This window comes from Rana temporaria, chromosome 12, assembly GCF_905171775.1.
Source record: "Rana temporaria chromosome 12, aRanTem1.1, whole genome shotgun sequence".
NCBI classification, from domain to species: Eukaryota; Metazoa; Chordata; class Amphibia; order Anura; family Ranidae; genus Rana; species Rana temporaria.
Genome location: NC_053500.1, coordinates 101,092,809 through 101,105,563, shown reverse-complemented (window position 1 = coordinate 101,105,563; position 12,755 = coordinate 101,092,809). Strand labels below are relative to the sequence as shown.

The 12,755-nt window shown below is 39.7% G+C and overlaps 1 protein-coding gene across 12 annotated transcripts in view; it reads left to right on the top strand.

Annotated features, from left to right (window-relative positions):
• SRCIN1 (SRC kinase signaling inhibitor 1) overlaps positions 1-12,755 on the top strand; it is a 461,563-nt gene that overhangs the window by 364,768 nt on the left and 84,040 nt on the right. For all 12 annotated transcript variants that reach the window (XM_040329863.1, XM_040329861.1, XM_040329866.1 and 9 more), the window contains 3 exons: positions 8,019-8,310; positions 9,989-10,229; positions 10,308-10,462. In XM_040329863.1, the coding sequence (XP_040185797.1) occupies positions 8,019-8,310; positions 9,989-10,229; positions 10,308-10,462 (688 nt within the window). The remainder of the gene's footprint in view (positions 1-8,018; positions 8,311-9,988; positions 10,230-10,307; positions 10,463-12,755) is intronic.

Genomic DNA, 12,755 nt, shown 5'->3' with positions numbered 1-12,755 from the left:
TTTCTAGTAATAGGCGTCCTCTGGGAACTATATTATACAGTTAGGTCCATATATATTTGGACAAAGGCCCAATTTTCATCCCTTTGGCTCTGTGCGCCACCAGAATGAAAGAAAATGAAACAATCCAAATAAATTTGAAGTGCAGACTTTCAGCTTTAATTCAAGAGGTTGAACATAAATATCAAGTACAAATTTTAGAAACTGCAACCATTTTTATACACAGTCCCACCATTTTCATGGGCTCAAATGCAATTGGACAAATGATTATAAACATAAATAAAATGTTAATTTTTAATATTTTGTTGAGAATCACGTACTGGCAATGACTGCCTGAAGTCTGGAACCCATGGACATTACCAAAGACTGGGTTTGCTCCTTTCTGATGCTTTGCCAGGCTCTAACTGCAGCTGTCTTCTTGTTTGTGGGTCTTTCTGCCATTAGTTTTGCCTTCAGCATGTGAAATGCATGCTCAATTGGGTTGAGATCATGTGATTGACTCAGCTGTTGCAGAATATTTAACCTCTTTTCCTTCAAAAGCTCCTGGGTTGCTTTTAGATCATTGTCCATCTGTACTGTGAAACGCTGTCCAATCAACTTTGCTGCATTTGGCTGAATCTGTGCTAAAAGCGTTTTTTTGACCCTGCCGAATTCATCTGGCTGCTTCTGTCACATCATCAATAAAAACCAATGACCCAGTGCCACTGGAAGCCATGCATGCCCATGCTATCACACTGCCTCCACCATGTTTTACAGATGACGTTGTGTGCTTTGGATCATGAGCTGTTCCAAGTCTTCTCCGTGTTTTTTTTTTCCTCCCGTCATTCTGGTACAGATTAATTTCTTTCGTCCAAAGAATGCTTTTTTAGATTTTGTCTTTTTTTCTTTCGTCCAAAGAATGCTTTTTTAGATTTTGTCTTTTTTTTTGGACAAAGTCTAATATGACTTTTCTATTCTTCAGGCATAAATGGTTTGCACCTGGTGATGAATCCTCTGTATTTGCTCTCATGAAGTCTTCTCTTGATTGTAGACTTTGACAATGATATGCCTACCTCTTGGAGACTGTCCTTCACTTTGAAAATTACTATAAAAACAGTCAAACGAGCTACAGCACAATAGTGTGAAAAAACTGATGAGGAATATTCAACCATAATTCCTCAATTCATCAGCAAAACACATCACCTCATTAGTAAATAGCCACAAGGTGTGTCTCTCTAGATCAAAAAGCAGCATATGTAGAACGTGGATAAGAATCCAAAGTGGATCTTCAAAGAGAAACAGCTTGTGATAGAAAAAAACACTTTATTGAAAAAAAATCGAATTCAACAATTAGATAAAATTGTGTGCTTCACTTGTCTGGATGTTGTGAATGGATCTTTCTTTACCATAGAGAGGATCCTGCAATCATCCACTAGACATGTGCGCTGCCGGAAAATTCTTTTGTTTTCGTTTCATTTGTTTTTTTTCAGAAATTTGGAAATTTGGAATTGGAAAATAAAGGAAAATATGAAAATTTGAAAACTAAAATTCCAAAAAATAACTTATAAAAACTAACAATTAAATTATAGGTATAGGAATTTTCCTTTCAAATTTGTCTGTTAGTGAACGTAACGAATACAAATTTATCTGAAGTTACGAATTGATCCTAATAAGGCATGCCACATCTAAACAAATGGAACAGAACAAAAGAGTAATAAATAATAATAATACGTTTTTATTATTATTATTATTATGTGTTTCTCTAGATCAAAAAGCAGTATATATAGAATGTGGATAAGAATCCAAAGTGAATCTTCAAAGAGAAACAACTGGTGATAGAAAAAAACACTTTATTGAGAAAAACAAATTCAAATTGAACAATTCGATACAACTTGTCTGGATGTTGTGAATGGGTCTTTCTTTACCATAGAGAGGATCCTGCAATCATCCACTAGACATGTGCACTGCACATTTTTTTTTTTTTTCCAGAAATTCGAAAATTTCAAACAAAATAATGATACGTTTTTATTAATATTATTATTATTTATTATTATTTTGTTTCGTTATTCTAATACCTATAATTTAATTGTTAGTAATAGTTAAGTTATTATTAGTTGGTTATTATTTCAGATTTTCATCCTTTTGAATTTTCGAATTTCCAAATTTAGAATTTCCGAACATTCGGAAATTCCAAAATTCGGAAATTTCTGAATTAACGAATTTGTCTGAATTAGTTAAAAAACGAATTCGGAACTAAACCAATTGCACATGTCACATATCATCCACCACCTTTTTATGTTTTATGAGCTCACCAGTGCGTTCTTATTTCCTCAGAATGTACCAAATTGTTAATTTGGCCACTCCTATATGTTGCTGCTATCTCTGATGGATTACTTACATTTTTTAAGCCTTTGGCTTCACGTACACTGCTGCTAGGTTAACTGACATTTAGGAGCAGTTGGATGTTTTTTTTCTCCTCTGTTTTTTTCTCCTCTGTTATCTTTTCAGTACATGTGCACAGGGTTGTTTATAGTTGTTTAAGGCAGATGAGTTTAGAAGCATTTTTTGGAACGCAATAGAATGCGTTCAGGATGGATGTTTAGAGGCATTTGAAATGCCAAAGGCCTATAACAGCTTGTAAATGTGGTTTTAATTTTTGACTATTTAAAAAAAAATAACGCTTTCAAATGCAAACGTGGCATTTAAACAGATTCTAAATGCAAATACTACACTAAGAATCAACTCCACACATTTTACCTGCTTAATTGATGAAGAAAAAGGAGTAGCCCCCACCTGGCCATGAAGCAGCTTTTGATTTGATTGTCCAATTACTTTTGACCCCTTGAAAAAAGAGGGGATGGCTATTCTTAAGAGCTGTAATTTCTAAACCCTTCCTCCGATTTGCATGTACATACCCTCAAATTAAACCTGAGTGCACTTTCAGCATTATATAACTATAGATTGAATATGTTTTGGTAAATTGCTGAAATAAACGAATTGTGCTTGTGTCCAAATATATATGGACCTAGCTGTATATTGTTAAAATCCTTGCAATGTACATTGATCACCCAGAAGGGATAGTTTTTTCGAACAAAAGTGGAGTTACTCCTTAACCACTTGCCGACCAGCAGCCGTAGTTATATTCTATATTGTGTGAATCGTTGTAGGTGTACATCGCTTCGTCCAATAGACAGTGGGCATGCACACAGCGCCCGTGCCGCCGGAACCGATGCGTGTGGCCAGTGGCCGCAATGACCACCGGCCACCCACGATCGTTCCACAGAGAGCCATAATAGGGATCTATCAATGTAAACAAACAGATCCCCGTTCTGTTAGGGGAGTACAGAGTGATCGTCTGTTCCTAGTGATTAGGAACAGCGATCTCCCTGTCAGTCCTCTCCCCCCACAGATCGAAACACCTTCCAGGGAACACATTTAACCCCTTGATTGCTCCCTAGTGTTAGCCCCTTCCCTGCCAGTGTGATTTTTTATAGCACTGATCGCTGTATAAATGTCACTGGTCCCAAGTGTCCAATCTGCCTGCCGCAATGTTTCAGTTCTGCTAAAAATCACTGATCACAACCATTACTAGTAAAAATAAGAATTATAAAAATGTCATAAATCTATCTCCTATTTTGTAGACGCTATAACTTTTGTGCAAATCAATCAATATACGCGTATTGCTTTTTTTTTTTTCAAATATGTAGAAGAATACATATTGGCCTAAACTGATCAAGAATTTTTATTTTTAAATGTTGGGGATAATATAGCAAAAAGTTAAAAAAATGTATTTATTTTTTGTTTTTATTGTCAGTCTTTTTTTGTTTATAGCGCAAAAAAATGTAAACCGCAGAGGTGATCTGATACCACCAAATAAAGCTCTATTTGTGGGAAAAAAAGGACATCAATTTTGTTTGGGTAATTGTCAGTTAAAGTGATGCAGTGCCATATCTCAAAAAACAGCCTGGTCATTAAGGGGGCAAATCCTTCCAGAGCTGAAGTGCTTAAGCAATAGAATTGTAGTAAGTAGCCATATATATACTTGACTGCATTAGTTACATTAGTTACAGCTCAGCTTCAGTCAAAAGTATTTTGTTAGGTTTGAATATTAGAAAAAAGTTAGATGTTCTATCATGTCTTTATTGCTGTCTTTACTAAAAAAAAATCCCCACATCTACTGCCTATTTAATGGGTGTAAGAACAGGAAGATAAAACATTATTTTACACTATGGAAAGTTTAGAAACGTTGTATACTTCCTCTACTACTAGGTGAATAATGGAAGTAGATGTTTTGCATGTTCCAAGACACCTGATATACACATGCTTGTTCGGGGTCAGTGACTTACAAAGTTACAGGTATTATTACAGGTTCGGTAAGGAGGATCATGTAATTGATGCTGTACTACTAGGATTGTGGAGTAAATCTTCACACATTTGAACTATAGAATACTGAGAGTATGAAGTAGTCTTAGGCCTCGTACACACGATAGGTTAACCAGAGGACAACGGTCTGATGCACCGTTTTCATCGGTCAAAACCGATCGTGTGTGGGCCCCATAGGTTATTTAACCATCGGTTAAAAAAAAGCCAACTTGCTTTAAATTTAACCGATGGATTCCTAACCGATAGGTCAAAACCCATCGTTAGTAGGCACATCAATCGGTTAAAAATCCACGCATGCTCAGAATCAAGTCGACGCATGCTTGGAAGCATTGAACTTCGTTTTTTTCAGCACGTCGTTGTGTTTTATGTCACCGCGTTCTGACACGATCGGTTTTTAGGCATGTGTGTAGGCGCGACGGACCATCAGTCAGCTTCATCGGTTAACCGATGACAACGGTCCTTCAGATCGTTCTCATCGGATGGACTGATTGTGTGTACGAGGCTTTGCCCTTGGCTTCCTGTACCTTTTGATACACCCAACAGTGAGTTGGTCCTGCCATAAAAACCAGTCCTGCTCCAGTACACTGGGAGGCTTAAGTGTTCCTCACCATCTTTGTGTGTTCTAGCTCCTCCTGTTGCATTCTCCTTAGAAATAATAATAAAACAACAAAACAAATGGAGCATGGACTTGTTAAAAACTGAAAAAATTAAATGGTCTCTAATATCACAGAGGCACACATAAAAGGGTAGGGTATGCAATAAAGAGAACTGTGCCGTTTATGGAACTCAAAGCAAATTGTATTTTATTTATAAAGAGACAATTATTTATCAGGACATCTTATGCAAGATATGGAAAAGATGAAAGGAGGACTTTGCACCAATACTTGCTGCTTTTCAGAATAGTGAGAAGCATACAGCAGTGGGAGGAAATCTGTGACCTGCCCTTCTGCACAGACGCCTTTTAAGTATATATATAGGTATTTTACGTATATACCTTGTGTGGAGTTTTTTTGTGAGTGATCAACTTTCCTGGGAAAAGGGCACTCTGTGCCGTTTTTATTTTTTGCGCTATAAACAAAAATAGAGCAGCAATTTTGAAAAAAATTCTATATTTTTAACTTTTTGCTATAATAAATATCCCCAAAAAATATAAAAAAATGTTTTCCTCAGTTTAGGCCGATACGTATTTGTAATAAGCGTTTGATTGGCTTGCGCAAAAGTTATAGCGTCTACAAAATTGCGGATATAAAACTATCCGCAATTTTGTAGACGCTAAAACTTTTGCGCAAACCAATCAAACCCATAAAACTGGCATTTTTATTAATATTTTTTTTTTACTGGTAATGGCGGCGATCAGCGATTTTTATCGTGACTGCGACATTTTGGCGGACACATCGGACACTTTTGACACCATTTTGGGACCATTGTCATTTTTACAGCGATCAGTGCTATAAAAATGCACTGATTACTATAAAAATTACACTTGACAGTGAAGGGGTTAACCTGTAGGGGGCGCTGAAGGGGTTAAGTGTGACCTATGAAGTGCTACTAACTGTTAGGGGGCATGGCTTGCCGTGACACGTCACTGATCGCTGTTCCTGATGACAGGGAACAGACTATCAGTGACATGTCAGGGGAAGGACGGGAAGATGTTGGGTGTGACATCTCCCCGTTCTTCAGCTCTGTGACCCGATCGCAGGGCACTGACGGACATCGAGTCCACACGGTCAAGGAGCATGCGACCTCACTGCCGGCAAATTAGAGGGGACGTATATATACGCCCATTTGCCCAGCCGTGCCATTCTGTTGACGTAAAAGTGCGTGCAGCGGTCAGCAAGCGGTTAAAGGTCAAAATGAGACAATATATCTACTGCCAGAATTGTACAGATTGTAGATGAAGTACTTGTAGATGTACACAAGTGGCTGTTAGTGATGGTGGAGCCATTTTCTGAGCTTTACAAGTAATAAAGGAAGCATGGAATTAGCAACTGCACTGAAAACACAGTTTGTCACTAGGACCAAGCAACAGCACTAAAAGTAGCGTATCAGGAATAAAAGCCACTATTATAGCAATTTACTACCAACTGTTGCCAAACCACTATCATCACCATAAGCAGCATCACTGAGGCATATTGAGTTTTCATGTTGTGCTACATTTTCCTGCTGAAATAGTAGGTATCCTATTGAGAGTAAGAATATTGGGCCAGATTCACAGAGGAAATACGCCGGAGTATCTACTGATACTCGGGCATATTTTCAAATTTGCCGCGTTGTATCTTTATTTGTAATTCACAAAAAAGATACGACGGCTTTTGGCTAAGATCCGACAGGCTTACGGCTTTGTACGCCTTCGGATCTTAGGATGCAATACTTCGGCCGCCGCTGGGTGGAGTTTGCGTCGTTTTTCAGCGTTGGGTATGCAAATTAGCTTTTACGGCGATCCACGAAGGTACGCGCGTTCGTTACGTTGTCGCTAGTCGGTTTTTCCCATCGCAAAGTTAGGCCTGCTTTTTCATGGCTTAACTTTAGACGAGCCATGTTAAAGTATGGCCGTCGTTCCCGTGTCGAATTTCAATTTTTTTTTATTTTTTTTGCGTAAGACGTCCGGGAATACGAAAGTACGTTACGCACGTCGCCATTCAAAACATTACCTCGGGGGGGGAGCTGCGGTGGCTCAACGCGATTGGCACTGCGCTGACAAGCCATTCACCTCTGCAGCTAGGGGTTCGGATCCCAGTCTTGGCTACATGTGAATTGAGTTTGGTGGTCTCAGCCCGGCTCCCGGTGGGTGTGCTATGCGAGGTAAGCCTGCGCTTAGTACGCCCACCCCCTCCCACAAAAACCACCACACCTACACACGCACTCGAAATTGGGTTAACATGCACGCACTTTGACCACGCGGTCTCTAAAAGAGAGGCGAAGGACTAACGGGGCTGGTTGAGCGGGCTAATCCTCTCACTCCCTTATAGGGAGTCCCTCTGCCCCGTTGGGCTTCAAAGCGGAGCAGGTAGGGCGGGCTGTGTGAGAGGACCCCCTCACACACCCGCCATTGCCACCCGGGGCATGGAGAAAGGTGGCAGATTGCCTCTGGGGGAGGCCTGCCTACTCCCAACTCCTGCAGTCCGGCTCCTCTCTCGAGTACACGCACAAAATACACTTTAAAAAAAAAAAAAACATTACCTCGGGCGATGTCATTTCGCGCAATGCACGTCGGGAAATTTTCACACGGAGCATGCGCAGAACGTTCGGCGCGGGAACGTGCCTAATTTAAATGGTACACGCCCCATTTTAATTAGGCGGGCTTGCGCCGGACGGCTTTACGTTACACCGCCGTAAGTTTACACGCAAGTGCTTGGTGAATCAGGCACTTGCGCTGAAAACTTGCGGCGGTGTAACGTAAAGACGATACGTTACGCCGCCGCAGTTCTTTATGAATCTGGCCCATTGCTTGTGCCCACATAATCTTTGCCAATGTTGCAATTACTCAGCATGGAAGTTTAAGTATTTAACAACTAAAAATAAGGATAGGAAGTAATATTTTTTTCTTACTATTTATTCCTAGTCCCCATTGTGTGCTTTTGGTCTATATGCCCAGTAGCCGTTTCCTCTTCTTCCTTTCTTCTAATTAATGTATCTATTTGCTTTCTTCCATTTTCCAGACAAGTAGACGAAGGAGTGTGGAATACACCAGAGAACCTTAACAATCCTTCCCCCAAGCAAACAGCCACTGATGGAGAGTTTTCTAAAAGCACACATTTTGATTTGCCCTCCAGCCCCCCAACAAACTTTTCTCAGATGAATGAATCACAGACACACAAATGGGAACCTGTGTGTCACACAGATGCTGCTTCTTTTACTACTAATCCTACCCGAGGGGAGATGGTGACTGTGAAGACCCAGACTGTATCAGAAACACAAAACAAGAAGGTTGGGGCAGAGAAGTCTGTTGAGGTAAGATCTGAGAAACTTTCTAAGAATGGGCTAAACTCCTACAGAAAGCCATTACACTCGTTTGAGTATTTGGTACTTTTGCATATTGTGTTGTACTTAATGCACATGAATTGGTGTCACTTGAAAATAATCTTCACAAGCTAAACCAACCTCTAAAAATAGGTGGGGGATAGGAGGACCAATGGCACCACATCCCATAGTGTGCAAAATACGTACATTTTTTGAAGAAGCGGCACTTTTAAAGGTGCTTTACACACATAAACAACACATTTAGAGGTACAAAATGTATTGTTTTTAACAATACTTTACAATAAAATGTTTTTGTATTTTAAAAACACTTAATCAAATTAAGTATTTTTTTTTTTTTTACAAAGTATAGTTAAAGTGGTTGTAAACCCTTACATACACCCAGTGAAGTAACTGGCCTCTTGTGATGCACAGAGAAGAAACAAATCCTCTACATAAGTTGTACAGGTTTATCTGAAGTCTTCTCCTCTCTGCATCTGTTCAAAGTCCAGATATTTTAAAGCTTGTGTAAGAGTTCAGAAAAAAAGGGGCGGAGAGCAGTAATGAAAGCTTATTGGAGGGAAGAGACACCCCCCCCCCCCTCAACACAGCTCTCAGAAACAGAGCTGAGGCTGTCAATCTGCTGGAGCTTTCTCGTCACCATTTTTCTCTTGGTGTCAGGAAAACTTGTCAGAAGTGATTCATGCAGATAACAGAGGAATGAAGCAGCAGACAGAAATTACACTTTGTGCTCCTTATTAGTACACACTACAGAGGGATATGCATTATTCATATTTTATGCCTAAAGTTTACAACCACTTTAAGTAAAACTATTCATTTTAACTTATAAATGTGTTGTCTATGTATGGAAGGCACCATTAAAGCAAAAATAGCACTTTATGAGAAATGAAGACTTGCAATAGTTAAATAACTGTACAATGCCAAACAATAATTCCGGACCTACATGATATTTATGTATGTCAATATGTACAATATGTACAGAGTGCAGAGTTCAGGGGTAAACAGTTTACAGAGTTCAGAAGTCAGCAGTATACCGCCTCCCATCCCCACATCCTCGACTGGATTGGCATTCCAATCCTAGCACAAGCCCCCCTATTCCCTCATCCCCTGTAAATCCTCTTCTCGCCCTAGCTATACAACAAATCCCCCCCCCCTCCAAATCTCCCCTCCCAACACAGACCTCAGATACAGCACTGGTCGATGCAGGAGATCTTCTTTCTTTCCAGGCTCCTCTGCATGGTCTGTGATAAGACAGGTTAGAGCCAAGGAGGAGCCTAGTGGAAGCTTCCTCTGCTTTTTTACCCTAGTATGACGTCAGAGGGGAGAGGTGCCGCAAATGCTGTCAATTGCAGCAGGGCCAACCTCCTGTATATCATACCAGCTGTGCCCGGGGATGGCAAATGCGGTTCGGTGCAGCCACTCATAGGAGCGCTGTCACTTCTAAATGCAGAAGCTGGGCATCTTTATATAGAAGTGACAAAGTAGTGAATGGAAAGCACAGGGCTAGTGCCTGAGGCCTGTGTGCATGGGCCGATTAGGGTATGCCCAGGCACACCCAACACACCACATGTGTACACCTATGCTGGACTTGTTCTTTGGGACACATTTCTATTTACCATTTACATGAGTATTTTACGAATTCCTACAATAGGCAGCAGAGCGTGACTGGGAGGAGAAAAGAGCTGCACTGACACAGTACAGTGCTAAGGATATTAACCGGCTTTTGGAAGAAACCCAGGCCGAGCTCATGAAGGCTATTCCAGATTTGGACTTTGCTGCCAAACACAAACCAACTGGAAGTGTGACATCAACCCCAGAGCACCGTACCAGCAAACCACAGCCAGCACAGAAACTTGGTACCAAAATAGATGCTAACGGGAGGAGGGGCTCAGGTAAGAAGACTTACACTATTGCATTTAGCCTTAGAATAATATTTTGGAATTATGTGGGTAATGAGTTGTTATTTTCAGATGAACTGACAGTGCCCAGGTATCGGACTGAGAAACCATCTAAATCTCCACCTCCTCCTCCACCACGCCGTAGTTTTCCATCCTCACATGGTATCACCACAACCCGAACAGGAGAGGTGATTGTCACCAGCAAGAAGGAGTCAACATTTATCAAGGTGAGAGATCAAATATTAGACATCCTATGCAAAGACTGGCTGGACAACAGTGTTAATTTTGACGACTAAAACATTTTAGTCGACTAAATGAATACTTAATACTATTTTAGTCGACTAAAATACGACTAAAACAACTGAGATGACTAAAATACGACTAAAACTAAAATGGCATTTTAGTCAAAAGACTAAGACTAAAACTAAATTGAAATTTGACTTCAAAATTAACACTGGTCTGTAGTGCATGTTCATAACTCCATACCATAAATAATAACATATTCGATTTTTCACTCCAGCAGTATATAATGAGTTTGGAAATTGTAGAGAAATGTTAACTAATGCATTACAATTTAATTACACCCATTAGATTTTAAATTACTAAAATTTGTTTAATTCAACTGAAATGTACTGGAGAGTTAGTCGACTAAATACAACAAACTAAAACAATTGCAGAAGACTAAAATGGGACTAAAACTAAAATGCCATTTTAGTCCTAAGACTAAAACTGAATCAACATTTTCTACCAAAGTTAACACTGCTGAACAATAAACATAATTTTACAAGATAAATTTGAAGGTGCAAGTCTTGATAGCTCTATGTTCTGGCATTCTAGAACTGTTTTATATAGAAGAATGAAGCATAAATAAGGATGAACATTGCTTGACCTTTTTTTTTATATATATATTCAGCTAATTGAGTAAGATCAGAATTACAGCAGTCACACTGAGATTTAGTGGGTTTTGATGTCGCACACGTAAGGCTACTATTGGACATTATGTTTTTTTATTTTATTAGATCAGCATGTAATCATTAATTTCCACTGTTGCTTAACACATACAGTAAAAGCGAAACACTTTGATACTTCTGGAAAACTGCATACATCCTTGCTTATTGCAATATACGCTGCCATTGCATAGCCTGCTTGAGTAAAAAAAAACATTTGGGGCGATTCATAAAGGGCTCATAGGCCCTTTTATAATTTCATCAGGGCACAGCACCGAAAGTGTCAGTGCTTGTGCCCAAATCAGGTACCTGTCAGAGACAGTTATATTAATCTGCAGTGTCTGCACTGAGTAAGGAGTGTCCTTACTTGACAGTCATTCGTCATTGCACTCGCACCCATCTTGACCACTGTGCCCATCACACTGACAGGCGCTTGACAAATATTTTGTTTACTAGGGCAGGGAGGAGCCCGATGGGGAACTGAGAAACTAGGATCCCCATCAGGTCCACTCCACTTTTGATTGAAACCAAATGGGATCCATAGCAGTTATTTTGTCCAATAGTGGCTTTCAAATCCACCTGCTGCTGTAAGTCACTCAAATGCGAAGCAGACCTGATGGGGAACTAGTCTTTCAGTTCCCCATCAGGCTCCACCCACTCGGTGAGGAGTCATTGGGCAAATTTGGGGTAATGACATCAACTGTATCCCTTGCCCTTTTGTTTTCATTTAGCTTCCAGCTTGGAACTCTCCTAAATGAGGCAGGGGACACAGCAGCCCTGTGCAGGAAGCTGTCACCGAAATTACAGCTTCCCAGCACAGGCACAGTCTGCTCTGAGTACTAGGGTATCCCTTTACACCAGATAAGAGTTGGCCTTAACTACCTTCCTAAACTGAGAACTGGCAGTAATTCTTTAAGAATTTGCCATAGCGAAAGTACTACTAGACTGTTACCGACACTGGTGTAAATGCTTGCCTGAATTAGGCGAAGGTGGTTCTTAAGGGAACTACTGCCAGAAATTTGTAGTTAGGGCCATTTTGAAATCCCTTGAATTTAATATAATGTTGCTAAAGAGAAATCATGGTAATATACATTTCCATATTCACATTAGACTAAACTTGTGGTCAGGGTATGAACAACAAAGTATTTGCGTATTCTTATCAAGCAGTAAATGCACTTGTATACTTCCACTCTGAAGCAATTTTTCCATTTGTACATATTTGCACATATTAAAATTAGCATTTTTGTAAGTTTTCTAAAAGCAGCAACTGTTTATAAAAAAAAAAAAAAATACACAAATTAATTTTACACAGACAGTATAAATCTCTAATATTTTTATACAGAATGAAAGATAAGATTGTGTCAAGTAAATAGATACCAAATATGTCAGGACTCAAAACTGCCTGCACATGTGAAAATGCAATAGGTGACACTTTAAAAGACATAAGCCTCGTACACACGATCGGATATCTGATGGAATCTAATCCGATGGATTTTTTTGTCGGATATCCGATGAAGCTGACTTTCATCAGTCTTGCCTACACACCATCAGTCAAAAATCCAATCGTGTCCAA